Consider the following 11785-nt stretch of genomic DNA (forward strand, 5'->3'; position numbering starts at 1 on the left):
TCCAAAATCTAAGTCTGATTCTGTCAGCTCAAAAGTTGGTCTAATGTCAAAATGAGTCCAGCTGTCACATCCCATGGTACCTAGAGTAGGCAACATGCCTCCATCTGAAATGAATGGACACATGTGAATACAGTACACACTGAATAATATAATCATCATCATCATCATCATCATAATAATCATCATCATCATCATGATGATAATAATAATAACAATAAGAAGAAGAAGAAGAAGAAGAATGTGCAATATCATTTTGAAATGTAACACAAATTCAATCAAATCTTTTCCATTCGATTGGAACTGAGGCATTTGGCTGTATCTACAATACCATTGGTGTGAGACATGGACTCACATGGACAGCAGTTCTGAGGCCTGTCAACATCGGAAAAGAAATCCATTTAGGAGTGAAGAGTCCCTTGAATGGCCCCTCACTGGTCTCTGTCTGGTTTAAACCCGACTGTACCTCCACATGACAGGAGATCCATGAGTCATAACAGCTTACACTTTGAAGCGCTAGTGAGAGCGAGTGTTGGTTTCCCAGACACAGATTAAGCTGAATCCTGGACAAAATAATACTGTCAATGGAGACTCTCCTTTGAAGATTATGTTAGTCTCGGAGTAGACTTAACCTCTTTTCAGGAAACTGACCCATAGAATTCAGAACCAATGATTTCAGCAGTCAAAACGTTGCAGCCTTACATTCAAACTCTGGGGTTATGTGAACAGCATGTAGGGTAACCTTTCTTTTGATATGATATTCTGGTTAGTATGGTTGCTCCTGTGCAATCTGTTGTATGTACTGTATTTGCAGCTTCAACCTGTAGTGGTACTTTTCCTTTCATCAGAGGGACAAAATAACTCCTTTCATTCATGTCGTCTGATCGCAGGCGGTGGCAGTGTGTGTGTGTGTGTGTGTGTGTGTGTGTGTGTGTGTGGGTGGATGTGATAAAATAGAAACAGTTGATCAGACCTGACCAACCTGTCTGACAGTAATGCATTACTTGTATTTGTGACCACGTCCGCCTATCAGTTATGTCTTAGCTTCCAATTTGAACGCTCCACAGACGAGGTAAAAGACTGTTCCCTTTTCTGAAGAAATGAGGACAACTTACATTGAAAACCCCCCCCCAGCAAAACACGTTCCAGACAGACAGACAGGATCCCAATCTACACCTCACGGTAGCAGTTGGATAGTGAATACAGAACAGGCAAAGTCTCATGCTGTACATTTCTCTCCTGATGCTTCTTTGTACTTAAATATCAACATTCGCTTACAAATCCTTTTATCTCCCTGCAATAAAACATACCCCAGACTTCGCAACACGATAAACATTTCCCCAGACAGATATTATCTATCTGCAAATTGTAAGTGTGAGAGTGAGTACCCCCCCCCCACCCCCAGGGCCACGTTGCAGTGCATTCAGGTAGAAATGCATCGGGGTAGAGCAGATCTGTCTGTCTGTCATGCAGAATAAAGACTACTGTCAGCTCTGTGCAACACATTTATAGCTGCGAGGTTTCCTATGCTGCCCCCCACTGAGTCATCCCCTGTTGCTCCCCTGCGTGTCAACAGGATGGCCTGATGCTACCAACCTTTTATCTCTGTGAATAATTGCTTTTTCTCCTAAGACCCTCTGAATTGGCGTGACCCTGACCTTGCTGCAGAGGGCAGCCGCGGGGGGTTTGTTCATCCTTATCAGCGGAGGAAAGGATAAACCCCATATTGGGGGGGGGATAACCACATGCTGTCGATCACCAACTATGAGCCGATGGGAGTTGTTGTTCTAGCCGCAGAGGCTGAAAGAGGCAGAAGCAGCAGTGAGTAATCGATCCCGAGGGAATTATCTCTCATTATCTCTGTGACCTCTCTCTGACTACAGGTCTTCCAGGCTCGTAGGACCTGTGGTGAATCACCACAGATCCTATATATATATATATAGGACCTGTGGTGATACATACAGTATATATGCCATTTAGCTGATGCTTTTATCCAAAACGAGTTACATTGCAATGAGTGCATACATTTCAGTATATATGGTCCTAGCAGGAATCTAACCCACAACCTAAGTGTTGTTAATGCCATGCTCCACCAACTGAGCCACAAAGGACCATCTACAGGTCCTGCAGGCTTATGTGCTCTGCTCTCTCAGTCTATGTCCGCAGGTTTAAAGGGACAGTGTCTGTCCCGTCCCCAAAGTCTTTCCATAAAGGAAGTGTGCCAATTCCATCATCTGAATGCCACCTTAAAGGCAGTGTGCCTCCTTCCTCCGACTTTGCCCTTAAAAGGAAGATGTCCACCCCTTTGTTTCCGGTGTGTCTTCTTAATGGGAGGTCTCTTCTCTGTCCCCTGATAGTTGTATAAAAGGGAAGGGGTGCACCCTCTCTTCCATAGAGTCTCTTTTTAAAGGGAAGGTGTCTGTTTGGTCCCCAGAGACTGGCCTTAAAGGGAGTGTGTGTGGGGTATCGGGCTGGCTGGGCAGAAAGGAGCTTCCGCACACACTGACACTGGAGCTGGACTTGCACCAGTCAGAAATACTATGATCCGACCCCGCCCTGACCACCAATTTGCCCCCCTGCCCCACCCCCTGTCCCCTGGCGAAGCTAAACAGCTTGGGAAGGGTTGCTGCTGTGGAGGCTGTCAACGTTGCCGCGGCAACGTCGTGCTCGGCGACAGCCGTCGTGATGGCAGCGTCGTTAGCGAAGGAGGAGCCAAAGAGGGCTACTATCCTCTGGTGGTAGCGTGTCCGGAACACCTTCGCCGAGCGATACAGGTCCCCGATGAAGCAGTAGCAGATAGGGTTGAGGCTGGAGTTGGTCAGTCCCAGCCACTGAGCGAACGGCCGGGTCTGCAAGAGCCAAGATGGCGGCCGATGCTCCCGGTCGATCCAGATGTCGGCCAGATACAGGGGCAGCCAGGAAACCGCAAACAAGAGCACCAGAGCCACCACCATCTTGGCGATCTTCTTGCGCATTTTCAGCCGGGACGCGTGGAGAGCGCGGCTCCGCGGGTCCAGCTCGGAAAAGGCAGTTTTCTGGCCCCCCCATAACCTCCGCCCGGTCAGGAAACCGATGCTGAGGTTAAAGGTCACCGGGATGCAGTAGAGGGCGACGAAGAGCAGCACGTTGTAGCACTGCTTCAGCCTGGGCCGAGGCCACACCTCCTGGCAGATGGGAATCACGAAGGAGCCCAGGCTGATCTCGTCCCGGCGGTTCATGAAAACCAGGGGTGCGCAGATGGCTGAGGAGACCACCCACACCACCGCGATGGTCGCCAGGATGCGCCGCCGCGTGAACAGGGAGCGCGCCCGGAGTGGACAGCGGACGCTGTAGTAGCGGTTCACGCTGATGACCGTCAGCGTCAGGACGCTGGCCGAGACCGACACGGCCTGCGTGAAGGGCACCGCCCGGCAGAGGAAGTCGCCGTACACCCACGCCGTGTAGATGTGGTGGCCCAGCGTGATGGGCATGCACACGCACACCACGGCCAGGTCGCACACCGCCAGGTTCACCAGGAGGTTCCGCGTGGCGCTGACGGCGGCCAGCCGCTCGCTGCGGCGGTTGACCAGGACCCGGATGGACATGACGTTCCCCGCGAAGCCCACCAGGAAGGACAGGGAATACATGAAGGTCAGGGCGATGGTGGTGGGCTCGTGGACCGTCCACAGGAGCATGCTCTCCAGGTCTGAGTCATCCGGAGGGGGGATGAGCAAATCGGGGGGCGGGGGGGGGGGGGAGGGAGGAGGAAGGGGAGGAGAGGAGGGAGTCGGGGGAGAGGAGGAGAGAGTCAAAGAGGCTGCTACTGTTGTCGCCCAGTTTTCCGGGAGAGCCCTCTGTGACGTTCTCGTACTGCAGCGGAGAGGAGAAGCTCAGCTGGGCGGCCTGGGTGAGGTTCATACTGTTGTCTGGGTCCTCGTCTCTTAGACGAGATAGAGAAGGGTTTGATAGGGGTGGGAGCACATGTGGGAGCCAAGCGTTCCAATGGTCTCAGTCAGTTCCATTCAGTGGGAAATTACTGACAGATCTTGAGGCTTTGTGACATCATTGTCTAATCCTTCTTCATCTCATTCTAGGGTCCCCTTGGGCTGGGGTTCCCTGTGTACTCTGACCCCAGTGCAGGAGTTATGTAACATGTACACATTGCTATTCCTCTGGGGAGTGGATGAGTCACTGATCTGACATCGATCCCCAATAGTGTGCATCTCCTAGGGAAGGGCTCTCTCTCGCTCTCTCTCACTCTGTCTGTCCGTCTCTTGTTGTTTTTTCTCTCTCCTTCTCTCTCCTCACCCCTTCAGGCCATCATGGTGCAGGAAAGGTGTCAGCTGATCTGTAGAGAGAGACAAGAAATGCAGTTGACGCCTTCCGTCGTGTAAGAGCAAGCCTCACACAGAAAAAAAAAGAAGAAACATTTCTAAAATGCAATACAGTGAAATGCTTTTCGGATGCTTCATTTATTCATGTTGTCATATCAAAGTCCTTTCCTAGTTAGAGAGGCTTTTAAACAGGAGGACCAATGTAGGGCACAAAATGATACATGAATTATGTTATCTAACATTCATTTTAATTCATTATTTATTATTTTAGGTAAGTGAGGATTTTTCTGTATCATATAATTTGCTGCATTAAATAATCCAGAATTGATATGTCTAATTGGGAGGGGTTGAACTGCAGCCTCGTCATTAAACAGCACAGATGGCTTAGTAGTTTATCTTTCCATCTGCCATCAGCATAAGTTTCTTCCCCAATAACACATAGCCCAACTTATTCACAGTAGCACACCATCTGCTAAAAGAAAAACGTGATACAAATGAATAAAATGTCCCTCCAAGAATGAGGAAGGATATTATACAGAATGTCAATGGATAATAATCATCATCATCATCATTAATAATTCCAATCACCATCAAGATAGCCTACAGGTACTATTGAACTTATAGCCCAGCCCTATGCAGCCTACTAACCGTTAGTGAAATGCAGATGTTGCTGAAAGGTCCGGGCGACTTTTTCTAAATGCGACGCTGCTGAGATGAAACGACTGGAGCACAATGAGGGGAAAGTTGCCTCTCGGATGCTGTACCCTCTCTTATTTTTGTTGCCCGCCCCTGCCTCCACCCCTCCAAAACTATTTTAATTCCTGTCAAAATAAATATTTAATAGTTTGCAAAAGCTCTCCTCTCCTGTCCTCCGAAATATAATCGTTACCTGTGTTGGTTCTCCAGCTCCACACCGCGCCGAGCAGCTCGTGAGCGCCACTGGTTCTCCCGTGCGCGCGGCGAGTCTATCCAATCCGCTGCGCCAGCGCGCCCTCACGGCGCCAAATTAAATATTGAAATACACCGCGAGCAGCTGCTCTCCGTTCAAAGTCCGTAGCGTTAAATTGTGCCTCCGGGCTATCAAATCCAAGTTTGGTCCATGGCTGTAGTCAACATTCAAAATGTCTCTATTTCACAGAGATATTCCAACTCCTAGGCCTAATGAGTTGCTTTACCAGAATACAATGATGTTAGATTCACAGATGTTGTTAGATTGATGTTACATTCCCAGAAGACCTGGCGATGATGGAAGTTCGGGCTTCTGCCCTGTCAATAAACGGGATCAGTTCAATAACAGCTGGGTGAAATGTTCTTTAGAAAGAGAAGGCTTCTCCATGTTGGCTTTCAGGTGATCCATCAGCCTAATAGGAGACCCACGAGAAAATGTTAATGTGGGTTTTGTTTAGTATTAGCCTGAAATGAACCCTCAAATTGCTTATTGTTCCTCATTTCAAGACAGGCTATAAATCGAAGCAGAGTGACCTCTCACTCTGCTGATTAATTTAGGACAATGAACTTACTGTAATAAATGATTACTATTATCAATAAATGACTGACCAAATCACTCTGCAATTGGGTCTTTACTCTCCTGAAGCCTCATATTTAGCTAAGCGTCGTCTTTCATCCACTGGCATCTGTCCGACAGGCTCTGCTCCCCTGTGTGGGTGCGTCTCTCTCTCTCCCTTCTCCATCTCTCTCCTCTACACCCCTCCCTCTCTCTCCCTTCTCCATCTCTCTCCTCTACACCCCTCCCTCTCTCCTCTATCCCCCTCCCTCTCTCCTCTATCCCCCTCCCTCTCTCTCCCTTCTCCATCTCTCCCCTCTATCCCTCTCTCCTCTATCCCCCTCCCTCTCTCTCCCTTCTCCATCTCTCCCCTCTATCCCCCTCTCTTCTATACCCCTCCCTCTCTCTCCCTTCTCCATCTCTCCCCTCTATCCCTCTCTCTTCTATCCCCCTCCCTCTCTCTTTCTGTCTGTCTAAAATCCATTCCAGAGGGCTGTGTAACCAAACATGTTATATATAACCTTTAGGGACAAGGCACATTCCTAGCACATAGCCTTTGGATAGATAATGAATTGAATTGAAGTGTTAGCCTCTATAGGCCTAACTAACATAATATTCTATAATATCATAGAACAGATAGAATATGGAATAATGCCTGGTGATACGTTCTACACTGAGTTGACATGGCAGTATTCAAAATAAAAAATACATGGTTATAAAAAATACATGGTAATTAGGTTATTTATGATGTGTACATAGCCTATACACGTTGACAGTGGTATTCTAATCAGGCATAGCGAAGGATGTCTTCTGTGTTATGTAGTTAGTGTTGTTAGCTGTTATTGACATAAACAGCTTTCATAATGCATCTAGAGTGTCTCTTCTTAGCTTATATTCCCTCAAGATCCCCCTTCTTGTCCTCGACTTTTTCTGCTTTTTTCCACCCTCCTCCTTTCTTCTCCCCTCCCCTCCTCTCCTCTTTTGTTCTCTACCTTCCATCTGGTTGCTCTATCCTCTCCCCCTCCTTGTTTCCACGGATCATCACCACTGACCTGAAGAGACAATATATATCTATATATTGGATATTTGCTGCCACCTGCCAAGTTCTCTCAAGTCAGTGCACGTGAAGGGAAGGAGGAGAGGAAGAAACAGGAGGATCAGGAAGAAGAGAGGAAAGGAGGAGTAGGGAGAGGAGAGGAGAGGAGAGGAGGAGAAGGGAGAGGAGAGGAGAGGAGAGGAGAGGGGAGGAGAGGAGAGGAGAGGAGAGGAGAGGAGAGGAGAGGAGAGGAGAGGAGGAGTAGGGAGAGGAGAGGAGAGGAGGAGTAGGGAGAGGAGAGGAGAAGAAAGGAGAGGAGAGGAGAGGAGAGGAGAGGAGAGGAGAGGAGAGGAGAGGAGAGAGGAGAGAGGAGAGGAGAGGAGAGGAGGAGTAGGGAGAGGAGAGGAGAGGAGGAGTAGGGAGAGGAGAGGAGAGGAGAGGAGAGGAGAGGAGAGGAGAGGAGAGGAGGAGTAGGGAGAGGAGAGGCGTTGCAGCCAGCGTGTTTTGAAGCTACAGCAGTGCTCTCGTGTCTGATGTGTGAGTGTGGTCAGCAGGTTAATGAAAACATTACGTGTGTGTGTGTATGTGCACAACCAAGCAGACAAAACTATTTTCCAATTCGTATTAGAATCATGAATTGTCTGAGCGCAGGAGGGATGTAGGGTGCTTCTCAAGTACAGACACGTTCACCTGCAGCTAGTGCTGTTGCTGTGTTCACAGAGTGTGTGTTGTGTAGAGTGTGTGTTGTGTAGAGTGTGTGTTGTGTAGAGTGTGTGTTGTGTAGAGTGTGTGTTGTGTGTTGTGTAGAGTGTGTGTTGTGTAGAGTGTGTGTTGTGTAGAGTGTGTGTAGAGTGTGTGTTGTGTAGAGTGTGTGTTGTGTAGAGTGTGTGTTGTGTGTTGTGTAGAGTGTGTGTAGTGTAGAGTGTGTGTTGTGTAGAGTGTGTGTTGTGTAGAGTGTGTGTTGTGTAGAGTGTGAGTTGTGTAGAGTGTGTGTAGTGTAGAGTGTGTGTTGTGTAGAGTGTGTGTTGTGTGTTGTGTAGAGTGTGTGTTGTGTAGAGTGTGTGTAGTGTAGAGTGTGTGTAGTGTAGAGTGTGTGTTGTGTAGAGTGTGTGTTGTGTAGAGTGTGTGTTGTTTAGAGTGTGAGTTGTGTAGAGTGTGTGTAGTGTAGAGTGTGTGTTGTGTAGAGTGTGTGTTGTGTAGAGTGTGTGTAGTGTAGAGTGTGTGTAGTGTAGAGTGTGTGTTGTGTAGAGTGTGTGTTGTGTAGAGTGTGTGTTGTTTAGAGTGTGAGTTGTGTAGAGTGTGTGTAGTGTAGAGTGTGTGTTGTGTAGAGTGTGTGTTGTGTAGAGTGTGTGTTGTGTAGAGTGTGTGTAGTGTAGAGTGTGAGTTGTGTAGAGTGTGTGTTGTGTAGAGTGTGAGTTGTGTAGAGTGTGTGTAGTGTAGAGTGTGTGTTGTGTAGAGTGTGTGTTGTGTAGAGTGTGTGTTGTGTAGAGTGTGAGTTGTGTAGAGTGTGTGTTGTGTAGAGTGTGAGTTGTGTAGAGTGTGTGTAGTGTAGAGTGTGTGTTGTGTAGAGTGTGTGTTGTGTAGAGTGTGTGTTGTGTAGAGTGTGTGTTGTGTAGAGTGTGTGTTGTGTAGAGTGTGTGTAGTGTAGAGTGTTTGTTGTGTAGAGTGTGTGTTGTGCTAACATTATGAGCAGGTACTTTTGAGCAATTACGTTCCATTATATTACAGGCATCCATCATTTGCATATCTTGTCAATAGAATAATGTGATATAATGAGCCTGTGGACAGAATTAACAGAGCCCAATATTTACAGAGCCCAATATTTCATTCATTAACAGAGCCCAATATTTCATTCATTGGACACTGTCAGGGACCTCAGTAGCGTGTGGAAGATCCATACGCAGTCACAACAGCTTGGCACCTCCTCCTCATGCAGGTCACCAGCCTGGTCACACACTGCTGTGGGATGGCATCCCATTCCTCAACCAGGATTTGCCGCTAAAAGTCAGCCAATATGGTTGCGTTGGTCACTCTGGCACGTACAGCACGCCCAAGCTGATCCCACAAGTGTTCAATTGGGTTGAGGTCTGGACTCACGGCAGGCCATTCCACCCTCTCCACTCCCAGATTCTGGAGGTACTCTGTGATGATCCTGGCTCTGTGGGGGCGAGCGTTGTCATCCTGGAGGATGGAGTTAGGTCCCAGACTCTGGAGATATGGGATCGCCACTGGCTCCAGAATATCATTCCGATATCTCACTGCATTGAGATTGCCTTCAATGATGACAAGTTCTGTTTTGCCTGTGAGAGAGATACCGCCCCACACCATTTTGGCAAATTATTTTGGGCCGCTACCCACACGTTTAGCTGTTTTGCTCATTCCATGAATGTATGATCCTTACAAGTTGTACCTCGTTGTAAAGGGGACTAATCAGGCTTTCCAACAATATAAAATACAATACCAATTGCTATTATTAAAGGGGAGGAATAATCGACGAATCTTTTTTTGAGGAGTTTATGTTAGTGTTACAATGTGTGTGAATGGATTATTAGGAATAGACCAGATCAGATGCTCCTACTACAGATGCTCCTACTGCTACTGCTACTACTACTACTACTACTACTACTACTACTACTACTACTACTACTACTACTACTACTACTACTACTACTACTACTACGGGAGGGGAGGAGAGGAGAGGAGGAGTAGGGAGAGGAGAGGAGGAGTAGAGAGAGGAGAGACGTTGCAGCCAGCGTGTTTTGAAGCTACAGCAGTGCTCTCGTGTCTGATGAGCAGGGGCGGACTGGGATCAAAAAACAGCCCTGGCATTTGCGACACAACAGCCCTATTTCCAAACGCAAGATCAACACGGATTGTTAACATAAAAAATCGAATGTAGACATTTGGAACACAAATGTAACACACACACGCACACGCAACTGACACACTACAATCGCTGATGAATTCAGAGTGCCGACAACAATCCACACAACGTTATTGAGAGCATAGTATAACCAGTAGTATGCTATAAGGCACATTCAGGACAAATAGCATACATAGGCCAGACCAAAACATGAGAAACAATGCCAACTGCTAAATTCTGAAATCAAACTCACAACAAGTAGGCTAATTCTTTAGATCTTATATTGAACTCCATTTCCCAAGCATAGCCCCTACCTAGTGGGGGCTTGAGTCATTGTTCGGGCCCCTACCTACACCAAAAATGATACGCTACAACTACACCAACCAGAACCTATGACCAGAAACACACGTATCCCAATGGAGTATGTTATTGGCATAAAGCACATGAAGAAAAAGCAAGTCCGTTCTGTGAGGGCAACAGAAAAAACTTAGGAGTAGGCTATACTTGAATAGCAAGTGGTCTCTCAGCAGAGAGAGAGAGAAATAAAACGAGATAGAGAATGCCATGTCAAACCTTTAGGGAAAGAAAGACTATTCATTTATTCATTTTTTATATTCATAATATTTTTCCTTTAACATGAATCAATTAATTAAATTAAAGTAAAGTATACTGCCTTGAGCTGCTGGTCATCTTTTCTTTGACATTAGTTGTCTCTGTCATATGAACTGTTTGTTATCATCCTGAACTATCTCTGTTGCTCACCTCACCTCAGTTCTGTCTCTGTTGCTCCCCTCTCCTGTTGTCTGTCTCTCTGTTGCTCTCCTCTCCTGTTGTCTGTCTCTCTGTTGCTCTCCTCTCCTGTTGTCTGTCTCTCTGTTGCTCTCCTCTCCTGTTGTCTGTCTCTCTGTTGCTCTCCTCTCCTGTTGTCTGTCTCTCTGTTGCTCTCCTCTCCTGTTGTCTGTCTCTCTGTTGCTGCCCTGTTGTCTGTCTCTCTATCTTAGAAAATGCCAGGCACACTGCACAAAATAAAGAATGGTCCTCATCACGATAGCTGACCCATTTCCGTTGTGATCCATCTTTGCGTTTAAACGCTTTCTTGGCTGTTCCTTCAGCTGACTGATGTGGGTGAAACTTGAAAAACTGTCCAAGTGTGTCGAAATTTGGTCGCTTGAAAAAATCACACTGCTCCTCTGTAGCCATCCTACCGGCTCCGCTCATTGCTCCCGCGGCCGCCGTTCCCTCTGATAATGTACCGGTAATTTCCAACGCCTTTTGCTTGTCATGATGAACTGTTTCTGCCACAAGTCCCGTGTCCATGTCCGATTCCTCTGCCACTTCCTCTTGCTTGTCTCCATGTTTCTCTCCCTCGTCGTCTCCCTCCACAAGTTCAACGCTAGTGCTAGTGCTAGTTGAAGGAATCACACTAGCACCTGCTGCTTGCTTCACAAACAGATCGGTTATTTTTGTTAATTTCCCCCCCTCTGCCAATAGAGCTTTCTTCGATTTGTCCCTCTTTTTCTCTGCCCCACCCTTTGTTTTGGGCCACGGTCTGCTGAAATAAGTTATTTTCAATGAAAATCATCAGAGACAAAATAAAAATAAAATAAAAAAAAGATAATACATTCTGAGCGGCCCAGAGTCTCGCGGCCCTCCTGGCATTTGCCAGGCTTGCCTGGTGGCCAGTCCGCCACTGCTGAGTGTGGTCAGCAGGTTAATGAAAACATTACGTGTGTGTGTGTGTGTGTGTGTGTGTACGTGCACAGACAAAACTATTTTCCAATTATTATTAGAATCATGAATTGTCTGAGCGCAGGAGGGATGTAGGGTGCTTCTCAAGTACAGACACGTTCACCTGCTGTTACGGTCAGATAGGGAACCCAAGCGCAGACACAGACCAGAGACAGATTAAAGTAAAATAAAGTATATTCATTTAAGGGAGTAGGCAGAGAATGGTCGTAGGGCAAGCGGGGGGGTCAGGCAGGAGAAGTGGTCGGCAGGCAGGCAGGGGGTTAGGCAGGAGGAGTAGTCGGCAGGCAGGCAGGGGCTTAGGCAGGAGGAGTAGTCGTTAGGCA

General features: G+C 47.3%; 1 protein-coding gene across 1 annotated transcript in view; it reads right to left on the reverse strand.

The window, feature by feature from the left end:
* Nucleotides 1-2321: 2321 nt before the first annotated feature.
* LOC308149732 (galanin receptor 2a-like) overlaps nucleotides 2322-11785 on the reverse strand; it is a gene marked incomplete at both ends in the record, with an annotated part of 15307 nt that continues 5843 nt past the window's right edge. Inside the window, 2 exons of the mRNA XM_080522629.1 lie at nucleotides 2322-3682; nucleotides 3801-3916. Of these exons, the coding sequence (XP_080378755.1) occupies nucleotides 2322-3682; nucleotides 3801-3916 (1477 nt within the window). The remainder of the gene's footprint in view (nucleotides 3683-3800; nucleotides 3917-11785) is intronic.

This window comes from Nansenia antarctica (genome assembly GCF_963989245.1).
Source record: "Nansenia antarctica genome assembly, chromosome: 2".
Taxonomy (NCBI): Eukaryota; Metazoa; Chordata; class Actinopteri; order Argentiniformes; family Microstomatidae; genus Nansenia; species Nansenia antarctica.